At 39.4% G+C, this 15,379-nt stretch overlaps 1 protein-coding gene across 1 annotated transcript; it reads right to left on the bottom strand.

The window, feature by feature from the left end:
- Positions 1–13,129: 13,129 nt before the first annotated feature.
- LOC123137292 (serine/arginine-rich splicing factor SR45) lies at positions 13,130–15,379 on the bottom strand (the record flags this gene model as incomplete). The annotated part of the gene is given in 3 exon segments (XM_044556990.1): positions 13,130–13,370; positions 14,707–14,899; positions 15,015–15,379. Coding segments are annotated over 3 exon segments (650 nt in total), but the record flags the coding sequence as incomplete, so codon positions are not given.

Here is a 15,379-nt window from a genome sequence, read left to right as displayed (position 1 = left end):
GGGGTATGTGGGCTGGCCGGTTTTTTGCTTAATGGGCCAAAGGTCCAGTAGTTTAGGTATTTTGTTTTTCATTTACTCTACCTCTGTTTATTATCTATCCAGAGTTTTATTTAATTTCCATAATATTTTAGCTTAGTTAAAATACAGAAGTACTTTATAAATTAGTATTACTATCTATACCTCTACTACAAAAAGTTACGCTCTCAAATAAAATAGTTTAATATTTTCGACATTATAAAAGGCATTTAATTAATTGTTTTAGCTACTGTTTTAATTATTTTGGGACATTTAAACACTTTATAAAAGTGTGGTTTCTATATGATAAATATCCAATAATTATTTGCCACACTTCGCACATTTTAGTTTCGACATTTGAAAAACTTTTATTTTTGACTTAAGTTTTAAATTTGAATTTGAATTGTGATTTGGATCAATCGAGGATTAGCAACAGTATTGTGATGACAAAGCACCATTAGCAAAGGATTACTGTAGCTTAATTATTCGGGCGTCACAGTACAGGAGAGTCAGGTTTCGATCCTGTGGAATAGTTGGTTATGGGCCCACCATGTGGGTTAAAAGTAGAAAGGGCGCTGACATCTTGCACGGTCATGATAGCAAGGCATGTCAGAGGATAGCCTGTTAGTTATGTTGGCAAAAACATTGGTACCAAGGGCGAGGGACAAATAGAACCATTTTCCGGCTCGCAGGAACGAGGCGGACAAATAGGCAAAGTTCTCGTCCATCGATGGTTACCGGAATGTCATCAACAGTAGTAACAGGGTCTTATTGACAGAGTTGTACACCGAGGTGCTTACTTAAACATGGATTTATTACTGCTTATATCATATATACCACAAGAAGGGTTAAACAAACCAATGGAAAGGCAAAAGTGATTATCAGATTTAAACAGAACAATGGAAAAGAAAATGTGTATACATGAGTATAAGGTGTATCTCCTTCCCAAGAGCAAGCAGAGTGGGATAATCATTACAAGACTGCTAATAGATAAACATCTAGGGAAAGGGGCGAGGAAACTCATGATGTTACCCATACAATGGTGTTTGGATAATTGATCAAGAAACATTTAGCATTATGCTTCCAATGTTCTTGTTGATGTTTGAGTACCACATTCATGCTTCGGGATAGCATTGACATGGTCATCAGGTAAAGGTGACACTTTGGATACACAAAGGATCGATCAGAAACAACTTATAAAGTAAGTCAGACAATTTCAGCAAGAAAAAGATTAGGGTGTGGCCAACGGGCTCAGCAATAATCCATCGAGATCTCCATAAACATGGATTTCCGCAATTAAGTGAAGAAGGTGACAACATTGGACACACCAAAGTATATAAGGAAGGATGTTCGAGGAGAAAATCCACAATTAAACATTGAACAAAAGTGCACCTGGAAATATGGACCAAGTAGCACAATCAATTTTAGAATGGTGATTCAACAACCAAAAGAATGGGAATGAAACTATCGACCATTCACTTCAAATCATTAGGGTTGCTAGGAGTTTTGAATTCACACATAATAGTTCAATTGTCTATATTCCGGTTAGAAACAACATGAGGACCAAGATATGAACAGAGATGGCGAGAAGTATTACTATATCAAGAATTCTTAAGAGGTGGTGAAATTCTCACAACATTCTTGACATAAAGGATGGTAATACTCCAATGTAGAACATATCATAAGTTGGATAGCAAGGAACTCAAGGTACAACATAAAACAGGAACAAGTTTTGTGCTGGAGGGAAAGCAAGAATGTTTTCGATGTTAACAGAAATCATCGAGGGGGCAAGAATGGTATTTCTCATCATAATTTTGATTGATATCCTGGATGAGCTCACAATTTTGATGATGATTATGACACATTTGTCGAGAGGTTTCATAAAGATGTGATCGATCATCGATGACATCAAGAAAAAGGAATGATGAAGCGAAAGGTTATCGGAACCACAAATAAGATTGCAAGACCGGAATCAAAATTTCCTTTCAAGACAACCAACACGGTGTTGAAAGCTCGATGTAAGCTTAGCGCACTGTCGGGATTGTGCCCCGGGGATGAAGGACACCGATAGCATGGTCAAGCTTTAGCATGACAATGATGATATGAACAATTGACTAGGAATGACATGATCGAGTTCAAACTCGTAAGTAGTGAAAATTACTAATAGTCGTTGAATCATAGTGAGGTCTTGATTCGCTTAAGTGTCCTCGAGTGGATAATAACTCAAAACCCAAGAAAATTTGAATCGGTGACAAATAATACTTGATGAAGACTCGTAATAAGCAACATGGTTCTGTGATATTATTGAGATACCAGAGCATAATACTCAAAGGTGGAGCAGGATTGAGGTTGGACAGATGTATTGATCTGTAGAAGACAAGTACTCTAACTTGTCCGAGAAATGGGATCAAAGAAGAACAATATGGTCGGAACCACGATTGCAAATGACCAAACCACAGATACAAGATGGGCTTAGAACAAGGGGGTAACTATTTTTCCACGAGAAGCTTCCATGATAAGATCTGCATTGTGTCTATGGGCATGAACATAAATTTCAAGATCGACTCCCACTTCTCCAAAACATAACTTCTCATTTATTGCTCTCTGTTAAAAAGGTTTAGAGCTTGAAAGTTTAACTAGTGGAATACAAAAAGGGTATGTCCCTTTAAGACTTTGGGTTCTCACAGATAGCGAAGGCATAGACACAACACATAGGGGCATCTTAGGAACATATAGCATAAACTTGAAGAGTAAATGACACAAGGTTGAAGGTAGAGCATGCTTGATAAAAGCAGAGGATACAAATTGTTAAAGGCATCATGTATCAGGGGAACTCACAAGAATTTTGAATGTGAAGGACACTATCGGATAATAACCCAGCAATGGGTTTGGTGTTCCACAACGGAGCTGATGTGAGTATTCGTACTGAATCAGATGAAGAAAGAATGCAAAGGTATCGATTTATAGAACATGTGAATAATTTGATGCTTAAATAACAAAGGAATTATGATTTCCAAAACTAAGGATCAGAAGCAGACACTCTGATCAAGGATGGATAAATTTAATAGACATAGATCGACAATCAATCAAGGTTTGACTTCCTGAGAACTAGATCATGTCCGGAGTGACGTCCGAGCCGAAGGGATGAATTCTAATTATGATTGATGATTGGGAGAATTCACAAATATGTCGAATCAATTGCTCAAAAGGATGATGACAAAGGATGATAATGAATATTGCTAGGCATATGGAAGTAACTATAATGCAGGAAGGCAAGACTTTCCAGAGCAATAGGTTGCGGAGGATTCTCAGAAGATCGGATAGTATTCCAAAGTATCTCATGAAACATATGAACAACTGGGGATGAATGGATACTCGATAAGAGTGAGGAATTTTTCGTAGATGTATTCATGCAGGAAGAAGATGCAAGGGATTAGGCATAATGGATTCTCGGGATATCAAAGAGTATCTTGGGGTATCTTGTAATAATAAGAGCAACTGGAAATGAATGTATGAATGGAAAATGTAATTCGTTATCCATAAGGATATATTGATGGTAGGGAATTGCAACAGCGATGGGCACAAGTTCCCAAGAGAACATCAGAGAGTATCTTCGGAGTATTTTGGTGAATCAAGCGATCATCTGGAATAAGAGGCTCTTTAGAAAGAAGTCTTCTGATACGTCTTCTGATTCGTCTTTGGTAAATCAGAGAGCTCCGTTGAAGGATATAATTAATGAAGTATTCATGCCATGTTTACAAAAATTCTAATGATTTTGGTATTATTTGATTAGAACTAACCTGGGCTGACGCTGTTTTCAGCAGAACTACCCTGGTGTCATTTTTTGTGCAGAAATAAAAGTTCTCGAAATGGGCTGAAAATTTACGGTGATTTTTTAGGGACCAAAAGAGACCCCCGAAGCACCAGAGTTGGGCCAGAAGAGTCCTGAGGTGACGGCAAGGGTGGAGGGCCTGCCCACCACCCTAGGGCGCGCCCCCTGTCTTGCCACTACCTCGTGAACCCCCCCCCCTAAAGTGAAACTAACGCCAAAAATTCCTAGAAATCCAGAAATCCCCGGAAAGAAACCTAAATCGGGAGTTCCGCCGCCGCAAGCCTCTAAGTTCACAAAAAACCCACCTAAGCCCGTTTTGGCACCCTGCTGGAGGGGGGAATCATCACCGGTGTCCATCTTCATCATCCCGAAGGTCTCCATGACAAGGAGGGAGTAGTTCACCCTCCGGGCTAAGGGTATGTACGACTAGCTACGTGTTTGACCTGTCTCTCTCTCTCTCTCTCTCTCTCTCTCGTGTTCTTGATTTGGCACGATCTGGATTTACCGCGAGCTTTGTTATTATAGTTGGATCTTATGGTGTTCTTCCCTCTCTACCTTGTGATGAATTGAATCTTTTCCTTTGAGGTTTTGTTATGTCGGATTGAATCTTTGGATGTGAGAGCACTTGATGTATGTCTTGCGATGGGATATCCATGGTTACAATGGGATGTTCTATTGATCCACTTGATGTATGTTTTGGTTATCAACTTGCGGATTCCCGTGGTGACATTGGGGTAATCTATGCATAGGGGTTGGTACACATTGTCATATTCCTTTCTCTGATAGAATTCTTGGGGTACTCTTGAAGTTCTTTGTGCTAGATTGAATATTATAAATCTGAAATTGTGTGATACGTATCGTATAATTGACCCACGGATACTTGTGGTGACATTGAGTATCTACGTGACATTAGGGTTTGATTTATATGTGTCATATGGTGTTATTTTACTACGAACTCTAGGGTTGTTTGTGACACTTATAGGTATAGCTCAATGGATTGATAAAAAAGAATAACTTTGAGGTGGTTTCGTACCCTACAAGCAATTTCATCTTATGTTCTCCATGATAGGAACTTTGGAGTGACATTTGTCGCACGTTGAGGGATTGCCATATGATCTAATTATGTTATCATTGTTGAGAGAACTTGCACTAGTGAAAGTATGAACTCTAGGCCTTGTTTCCAAGCATTGCAATACCGTTTTCTCTCACTTCTATTACTTGCTACCTTGCTGTTTTTATATTTTTCAGATTACAAAAACCTATATCTACTATCCATATTACATTTTTATCACCATCTCTTCGCCGAACTAGTGCACCTATACAATTTGCCATTGTATTGGGTGTGTTGGGGACACAAGAGACTCTTTGTTATTTGGTTGCAGAGTTGTTTGAGAGAGACCATCTTCATCTACGCCTCCCATGGATTGATAAACCTTAGGTCATCCACTTGAGGGAAATTTGCTACTGTCCTAAAAAACTCCATGCTTGGAGGCCCAACACGAGCCTACAAGAAGAAGGTTGTATAGTAGACATCAAGATCTTTTCTGGCGCTGTTGCCGAGGAGGTTAGTGCTTGAAGGTATATCTTTAGATCTTGCAATTGAGTCTTTTAGTTTCTTGTATTATCACTAGTTTTGTTTATAAAAAAATAAAAAAATGGAATTGAGGTTGCCACATATAAGTCATCTTTATCATGTTTTTCTTGAAAATGATGGATCAGAAAATTGTGCCAAAGTGTTAGAAGAAGAATGTAATAAAATATTTGGCATACAATCTTTGAATGATGAGCATGACTGCAATATTGTTAGTGTGAATTATTTGAATATCCATGAAGCTAAGGATGTGCAAAGCTACAAGCTTGGGAATGCTATGTTTGATGCAAGGTTGTCAGAATCGTGATTTTGAATCGGATCGGAGCTTTGATGGTAGGATCGCAAATCGTAGAATCTTCACTATCAGGATCGTAGAAACGTAGATTCTAAGAACTAAAATCGTAGAATCATAGGGGTTAGTTTGGATCGTAAAGTCGTAGAATCGTATAACAGAATTGCGATTCTGACAACCTTGGTTTGATGAATATGATATTTTTAGTTCCCCAAGTTTTGATGAGAATATTTATTATGAGGAAAGCATGCCTCCTATTTATGATGATTATATTGATGAAAGTGGATTTGGAAGAGTGTCAAATTTAGGAAGTAATGGTCGCACTATTTTGGAGGGTGTTGAATCTTATTGTGATAATTATGAAAGTGGATTTGGAGAGGTCATGACTTTATTTAGTGATGAATCCACTATTTCGGAAGAGGTTCCAATTGATTATGAGAATAATGTTGCTATCTATGGTGATTATTGTGATGACATGCATTCTATAAAGAACAATGATAACTATGAAACTTGTCATCTTAATTTTAATTTTCAATTGGATTATGCCTCACATGATAGTTATTTTGTTGAGTTTGCTCCCACTATTAGGAATGAGAAGAAATTTTCTTATGTGGAGAGTAATAAAATTTCTATGCTAGTGGATCATGAAAAGAATGCTTTATGTGATAGTTATATTCTTGAATTCATTCATGATGCTACTGAAAATTACTATGAGAGGGGAGCATATGCTTTTACATATTTCAATTATAACAAGTTTCATCTCTATGTGTTGAAAATCTTGAAGTTTTGCTTGCTTTACCTTCCTATGCTAGTTGATTCTTGTTCCCATAAGTTGTTTTCTCACAAAACCCCTATGCATAGGAAGTGGCTTAGAATTAAATGTGCTAGTCATATGCTTCATGATGCTCTCTTTGTACTTCAATTCTTATCTCTCATGTGAGCATCATTAAAATTAGCAATGCCTAGCTAAAAGTTTTTAAAGAAAAGCGCTTGTTCGGAGACAACCCAATATTTTTCTTTTTTGTTTTTGGATAATTTTATCATCTAGCCTCTGGTTAGATGTGTTTTCATGTTTTAATTTAGTGTTTGTGCCAAGTAATACCTTTGGGACAGTTTGGAATATTGTTGATTTGATCATGCTGAAAAACAGAAACTTTTGCACCCAGTAAAACAATTTTCAGAAGTCACAGAAGCGTGCTTTTGATCTGCATTTTATACACAAGATTGATATACAAATTACCAAGTTGTCATTAATTTTCAGAATTTTTGGAGTTACAGAAGTATACGAAATTTCCAGATTACTACAAACTGCTCTATTTTTGACAGATTTTGTTCTCATTGTGTTGTTTGCTTATTTGGATGAATCTATGGGTAGTATAGGGGGGTATGAACCATGGAGAAGTTGGAATACGGTAGATATAACACCAATATAGATCTATAATGAGTACGCAATAGTACCTAAGTGGTGATTTGCTTTATTATACTAACTGAGCTTACGAGTTTTTTGTTGTGTTTTGTGTTGTGAAGTTTTCAAGTTTTGGCTAAAGTTTAAATGGACAATGGAATAAGGAGTGGTAAGATCCTAAGCTTGGGGATGCCCAAGGCACCCCAAGGTAATATTCAAGGACAACCAAGAATCTAAGCTTGGGGATGCCCCGAATGACATCCCCTCTTTTTTCTTCAATCCATCAGTAAATTTACTTGAGGCTATATTTTTATTCACCGCATGATATGTGTTTTGCTTGGAGCGTCATTTATTCTATTAGTATTTGCTTTCTGTCATTTATAATAACGTTTTTTTGTCTTTTATTTCAATAAAAGTGTCAAGGATAGCCTTCACCAAGCTCAATTTGCAAATATACGAGTTGCTGTTTCAAAACAGAAAGTTTTCTATGTTTGTCTTAATATTTGTGAATAGTAAGAACATGATAAAATCTTGAAATTTGTACACAATGAGTAACAACAATTTTCTACAGAGTGGTAATGTTTCAGAATTTTTGGAGTTAGGGAAGTATGATTGCTCTTGCATTCATTACAGACTATTCTGTTTAGACAGATTGCTATCATGTTTGCATTGTTTGCATATGTTTGCTTGTTTAATGATTCTATTTGAGGATAGGAGTATTAAATATGTAGAGGCAATTAGTATGCAATGTCAAATTATAATTTCAGTGATTTGCTACAGTAGAGAATTATAAGGTTTTGCATTGATTTATAGTAACTTATGTCACAAGTTCTTGTTGAGTTTTGTGTGGATGAAGTTTTAAGAATTAGGGAAACTATGATATGAGAGGAATGAGGGAAACACAAAATCTCAAGCTTGGGGATGCCCAAGGCATCCCTAATTAATATTCAAGAAGTCTCAAGCATCTAAGCTTGGGGATGCCCTGGTTGGCATCCCACCTTTCTTCATCAACAATTATCGGTTAGCCTCGGTTGAGCCTGAGTTTTTGCTTCTTCACATTGGTTGTGCTATACTTGGAATGTCATTTTATTTTGTTTTGCTTGATGTTTGAATAAAATTTTAAGATCAAAATTTTATTTATGAGAGAGAGTCCTCACATAGCTAAATAATTATTTGACTACTTATTGATCTTCACGTATATCTTTTTGGAGTAGTTTCTCATTTACTCACGTGCTTCACTTATCTCCTATGAGTAGATGGTTGAATGAGTTGAATATCATAAATCTCAAATTATATATGTTTCATATGCTTATACCATGGGGAGTAATGACTTCACATATAAGAAGTAGAGGTGGTAAATTTTATTGGAAGTTAGCAAACATAGTATTGGTCACTTGAACAAATCATGAAAGAATATTGAAGGAAGAGAGATTTTTTCACATATAAATATACTATCTTGGACATCTTCTATGATTGTGAGCCACAATAATTATTTTGAAACCAAAGAAAATTAGTTGAAGTTGGACAAGGAAGACAACATAATGAGTTATTCTTGGGTATATTTGTATAGAAGTTATATTGTTATGGACCCTCAAACATGTGGTGCTTGCAATTTAGAATCTTTTGCTAGCCAAAATTTCCATACTAAGCGGGGATACTGCTTGTGCATCCAAAATCCTTGAACCATGTTTCTTCCATGAGTGTCCACCATATCTACCTATATGCGGTATTTACCTGTCGTTCCAAGTAAATTTGCATGTGCCAAACTCTAAACCTTCAAATAATAATATGTTTTGTATGCCCGAATCACTCATGTAGCGACTAGGGGCTATCAGTATCTTCCATGCTAGGTGTGTTATTCTCACGATGTGTGTTTATTCACTTATCATTCACAATCGAGTGGTTGGTAATTGGGATGCCCAGTCCTATGATCAAATATCAAAAACAAAAATGCAAATAAATTAAATAAAACACCCCCAAGACTGTTGTTGGTATGGACGGTACCCATTGTTTCGGATCAGCCGTGGAGTGTGATTGTGGGTGGAGGGGGAGTAAAAACTTTACCATTCTATTTGGGAACCGCTTATAATGTGTCTAGCATGGAAGATAGTGATAAATTTTGGTCTTTACGTTGACAATGAAAGCATACTTGTCAAAATTATACTCATATCTGTTTTAAAAGCTTAGAGCTCTGGCATCTCTGCAAATCCCTGCTTCCCTCTGCGAAGGGCCTATCTTTTACTTTTGTGCAAGAGTTAGTAGTATTCCTTCTCAATCCAACCTACTATTTAGTTGGCAAGCATCATGTGATGGGGAAATATCTTAGCATATATGGCCATTCAAATATATTCGATCATGAATTATTACTGTTGACAATTATCTATATGATAAATAAGTTGGGCGGCGAAACATTAAGCCCCTATTTCTCTGTGTTCAATGGATGCTATTTGTTCTAAATATGTGCTTTGAGTGGTAGCAATCATGGAAGAGTATATGATAGTTGAGTATGTGGGATTTGCTAAATCAAAGCTCTTACATAGACCCTTCCTGAAAAGAAGATGAACTGCAATTTTTTGATGACTGAGAACCTAGTTTGTTAGTTTTCAAGAAAGTTTATAATCTATGCTTCAACATGTGAATAGCTTGTTACTCGATCATGAGAAGTTCTATGAGATGAGATATTGTTTATGATATATAATGATGCTAGAAAAAGTGTTTGGAACTATCATTGATCAAATTTATGCACTATGCTAGCATTCACACTTCATAAATTATTTCTTTTATCATTTACCTACTCGGGGACGAGCAAAGCTTGGGGATGCTGATACGTCTCGGACGTACCTATAATTTATCAAGTATTCATGCCATATTTACAACAATTATATATGATTTTGGTATGATTTGATTAGAACTAACCCGAATTGATGCTGTTTTCAGCAGAACTACCATGGTGTCGTTTTTTGTGCAGAAATAAAAGTTCTCGGAATGGGCTGAAAATTTACAGTGATTTTTTATGGACCAAAAGAGACCCCTAAAGCACCAGAGTTGGGCCAGAAGAGCCCCGATGTGACGGAAAGGGTGGAGGGTGCGCCCACCCCCCTAGAGCGCGCCCCCCTATCTTGTCGCTGCCTCCTGGACCCCCTGACGTGAAACCGATGCCAAAAATTCCTATAAATCCATAAACCACCAGAAAGAAACCTAGATCAGGAGTTCCGCCACCGCAAGCCTCTAAGTTCACGAAAAACTAATCTAAGCCCGTCCCTGCACCCCGCCGAAGGGAGGAATCATCACTGGTGGTCATCTTCATCATCCCGACGGTCTCCAGGACGAGGAGAGATTAGTTCACCCTCGGGGCTGAGAGTATGTACCAGTAGCTATGTGTTTGATCTCTCTCTCTCTCTCTCTCTCTCTCTCTCGTGTTCTTGATTTGGCATTATATTGATGTACCACAAGCTTTGTTTTTATAGTTGGATCTTATGGTGTTCTTCCCTCTCTACCTTGTGATGAATTGAATCTTTTCCTTTGAGGTTTTGTTATGTCAGATTGAATCTTTGGATGTGAGAGCACTTGATGTATGTATTGTGACGGGATACCCGTGGTGACAACGGGATGTTTGATTGATCCACTTGATGTATGTTTTGGTTATCAACTTGCGGATTCCCGTGGTGACATTGGGGTAATCTATGGATAGGGGTTGGTACACATTTTCATATTCCTTTCTCCGATAGAAATCTTGGGGTACTCTTGAAGTTCTTTGTGTTGGATTGAATATTATGAATCTGAGATTGTGTGATGCATATCGTATAATTGACCCATGGATACTTGTGGTGACATTGGAGTATCTATGTGACATTAGGGATTGATTGATGTGTGTCATATGGTGTTATTTTACTACAAACTCTAGGGTTGTTTGTGACACTTATAGGAATAGCTCAATGGATTGATCACAAAGAATAACTTTGAGGTGGTTTCGTACCCTACAAGCAATTTCACCTTCTATTCTCCATGATAGGAACTTTGGAGTGACTTTTCTCGCACGTTGAGGGATTGCCATATGATCTAATTATGTTATCATTGTTGAGAAAACTTGCACTAGAGAAAGTATGAACTCTAGGCCTTGTTTGCAAGCATTGAAATACCGTTTTTGCTCACTTTTGTTACTTGCTACTGAAAGCACAAGTGCTCCCTGGGTGATTTTGGTAATCAATGACAACATATCTCTTGTTGCACTAATATTTTTTGTCGAGTGCATTTCAGATGAGTTCAACAATGGCATGGCAAGGAAAAGAGGATGTGGAACCCCTTCAAAATAGTAAGGTCAAAGAATGGCAAAGGTTCAAGATTCTTCATTTTCATTTTAGTGATCCAAGATCATATTGAGTCCATAAGAAAGTCAATACCATTAAAGGAGATGAGGTGTTTCTTAATGGTCTACTTGCTCAAAGTTCTTAGTGATATTGCTCCAAAACCCTCATCCACTATCTCATTTCCTCACATGTCCAAAACCTAAAGTCAAACTCGGCCCCACCGATTTGATCTATTTGGCGCCACCGAGTTTTGTTGACATTTCCACTGCCAGAAACCCTAGACAATTCGGTCATACTGATATGGATCTCGGTCTCACCGAAATGGCCTTGCAAACTCTTTGTTGAAAGTTGATATTATTTCGGTCTCACCGAAATGTGCAATCGGTCTCGCCGAGTTTGCCTGACTAAATCTCTGTTTGATCATTGCTGAAATCGGTCTCACCGAGTTCATGCGACCGGTCTCACCGAGATGAGGTTTTGCCCTAGCCCTAGCACATCGGTCCCACCAAGAATCCTAACATTCACATTTTGAACTAAATCACTCCCACCGAGTTTTTCTATTCGGTCTGACCGAGTTGGGTCAAACGTGTGTAATGGTTGGATTTTGTGTGGAGGCTATATATACCCGTCTACCCCTTCTCCATTTGTGAGAGAGCCATCAGAATGTTCCTACACTTCCACTACTCATTTTCGGAGAGATAACCACCTACTCATGTGTTGAGACCAAGACATTCCAATCCAACCACAAGAATCTTGATCTCTATCCTTCCCCAAGTTTCTTTCCACTCAAATCTTCTTTCTACCATAGCCAAATCCGTGAGAGAGAGAGTTGAGTGTTGGGGAGACTATCATTTGAAGCACAAGAGCAAGGAGTTCATCATCAAAACACCATCTATTACCTTTTGGAGAGTGGTGTGATGTCTACTACACAACCTTCTTCTTGTAGATGTTGTTGGGCCTCCAAGTTCAGAGGTTTGTAGGACAGTAGCAAATTTCCCTCAAGTGGATGACCTAAGGTTTATCAATACGTGGGAGGCATAGGATGAAGATGGTCTCTCTCAAACAACCCTGCAACCAAATAACAAGGAGTCTCTTGTGTCCCCGACACACCCAATATAATGGTAAATTGTATAGGTGCACTCACTACAAGAAATATGTCAACTTGTGACCAGCACTATTGGTTACTAAATGGTCACTGTTTTCAATTTATGACCTTTTTGTGACAATAAACATAAGGTCAAAAGCTGGCGGTCGTAAACTGACTATAGCAATCTTTCTTCTGAAATGGTCGTAGACGTTTACGACCAAAATACGTCTACTGTGGCATTTTGGTCAAAAGCAACCTCCCCAAGCCACGTAGGCATCCAGCGTGGCAAGCTGATGTGGCACAAAATTCAGCCCGGTCCAATTCTGTCTTTTATATGGGCCGAGCCCACTAATTCCAACAGATTTACGTTTTTTATGGTCAACAAAATGGGCCAAGCCCAATTTTTGCAATCCTTTTTTCTTCTGGGCCCTTTACTTTTTCTTGTAAATTTCTTTTTTTTGGCCTTTTCATTTTGTTTTTTGCTGGCCTTTTCATTTTGGTTTTTATAACTTTTTGGCATAATCATTATTTTTACTATTTAAAATAAAATAACAATTCCACAGCAACATCATCAATTGGCTGTAGCCTTTTCAAGTGCAGTACACAGGAATACATTTTTGCCCATAAATTTTCATAATTTTGCTGTCAAAGCAGCATGTACACAAAAATACAATTTTGCTATCAAAGCAACATTTCAAACGTACATCTTCATGACATCATACATAAAAACCAGCAATAAAAAGATTACATTATGCCATTTGGCTCAGATCTTGCATGCGCAGCATCTCACATTCATGTACAGGAGAGGAGGGGCTTGAGTTGTCCTGAAGGATACGCAGTCCTGAAGGACACAAAAAGTAGAGGTATTATTTTGGACAATAAGCTCCAAGACAACATTGTAGGCTATTAACGTAAAATAAGTTATTATCAGGTTAAGCCTCTTTAGTTTAGTGATCATTTTCTCATACAATTTTATTTCAACTTAATAGTATCCAGAATCAAGCAAGGAACTAAACATCAGCAGCAAAAAGGTGAGAAACTGCATCAATCAACAAGATAAACCGCATCGAGCTTTGAATAAAAACGAACTATGATGACATCATGCTAGGGAATCATATGCACAAATGAGCAAAAAAATGATAAGAAACTGGCAAACTGGCACTCTCGAATAACTATGTTGACAGCAACAACCAAACAATAGAATTGATCCAAGCAACCCAACAAAAGCAGGAACTCAACAAAGATGGACGCGTTCCGTGTATATCCCTTTGATGAATGTCAGTACCCATTCTAGTTTATTTACAGAACAAGCATCGGCAAATGGATCAACATCCTGTCATAATGATTAACTGTATGAGCAACATACATGTTGTGAATGTGCAGCGATGAAATCGACACACTTGTGTACATATAAAATGACTACTACTTCAGTTCTAGCTGAGGGTAAAGTTTTTTTGCAGGACAGGAAAGACTATTTCTTATCCTAAAAAAACTACTTATCAACCAAATAAATAATCTAGAAACAGGACTAGTGAATTTTCATAGGATAAGATTATTTCTTAGTTAACCAGATAAATATCCCTAAGATTATTTTCTTATCCCTAAGATTATTTCTTAGTTAACCACTGCTAACAGCCAATATCCATCTTAAGTACAGACCAATACTCAACCCAGAATGCTGCCATGATAGAGCATTGCCAAAATTAAACGAAGTTCCTACAGTTTCAGAATGGCATAGAGCATGCTGGTCTCAGAACGTCAAATCTTATTCGCACCATCATTGCCCCCAGACGGACCCCAGCGCTCAGAAAATTACATTAAATGGGTGCACAATTTTGTCCCTGGTATAAGCCTAAAACCACGCCCAGCAAGTTTCTCCAAATAGGAATAGCGACGCTGCTACTTGGAAAGGGGAATACGCTACTCCATAATTAGAGTACTACTAATAAATACGAAATTTCCTACTAAATCCATCGCGTTGCCCCACCCAATCTCCAGCGTAATGTGCACGCGAAGGGCGTGAGGCGTCAACCAGTTCGCGCATTGCAAGCGCGGAACCACAATCGATCGAGTATACTGTATGTAATTTCTCGAATCGTAGAGTAGAACAGGAAACATGGAACGCGACGGAGGGAGGGAGGGAAGGGAAGGATGAATGGGCGGGGAGGCAGACGTACGGGAGGGCGGGTAGCTGGGGGCGGTGGCGAACCAGAGCTCGGCGGCGGCGGCCTCGGCGGGCGCCTCGTCCTGCGCGAGGTCGAACCAGCGCGGCGCGTCGTACTCGTAGTCGAGGTCGAACAGCTCCGTCCGGAGGATGCCGTTCTCGTCGGCGAACACCACGACGTCATCCATCTTCTCCTTCATATCTCCCTGAAATCGGTCAACAGATCCAAATCGTGAGCGGGAAGTGGATGCGGGGATCAATTCCCTTGGCCAGGGGCGCTCAGTGAGATCTAGTGCGGCGAGCAGAGCACGGTGATAGTACCTGAGGGCGTGCATTCGAAGGCGCGCGGTGGAGGCGCCGTCGGAGGCGACGAGGTGGATGAAGTCGAGGCCGGAGCGGGCGAGCACGGCGGCGACGGCGTCGGTGCGGTGGCCAGGCTCGACGACGATCCAGCGCAGCGGGGCGTCGACGAGGCGGAGGGTGTGCGCCAGGGACGTGAGCGACGGGCGGGACGGAGGTAGGAGGCCAGCACCACCGCCGTGCTCCAGGAGGGCGCCAGCGCGGAGAGGGGTGGCGAGGCGGCGAGGGGAGGCGAGGTGGCGAGGGGAGAGGAAGGCGGAGGTCGCCGGCGGGGCGGGGCGGTTTGGGGGAGTGGAGATCGGCGGCGGCGGTTGCAGGAAAGGAGA

Source organism: Triticum aestivum, chromosome 6B, assembly GCF_018294505.1.
Source record: "Triticum aestivum cultivar Chinese Spring chromosome 6B, IWGSC CS RefSeq v2.1, whole genome shotgun sequence".
NCBI lineage: Eukaryota > Viridiplantae > Streptophyta > Magnoliopsida > Poales > Poaceae > Triticum > Triticum aestivum.
The sequence above is the reverse complement of the archived record's forward strand: the minus strand, read 5'-3'. Positions and strand labels throughout refer to the sequence as shown.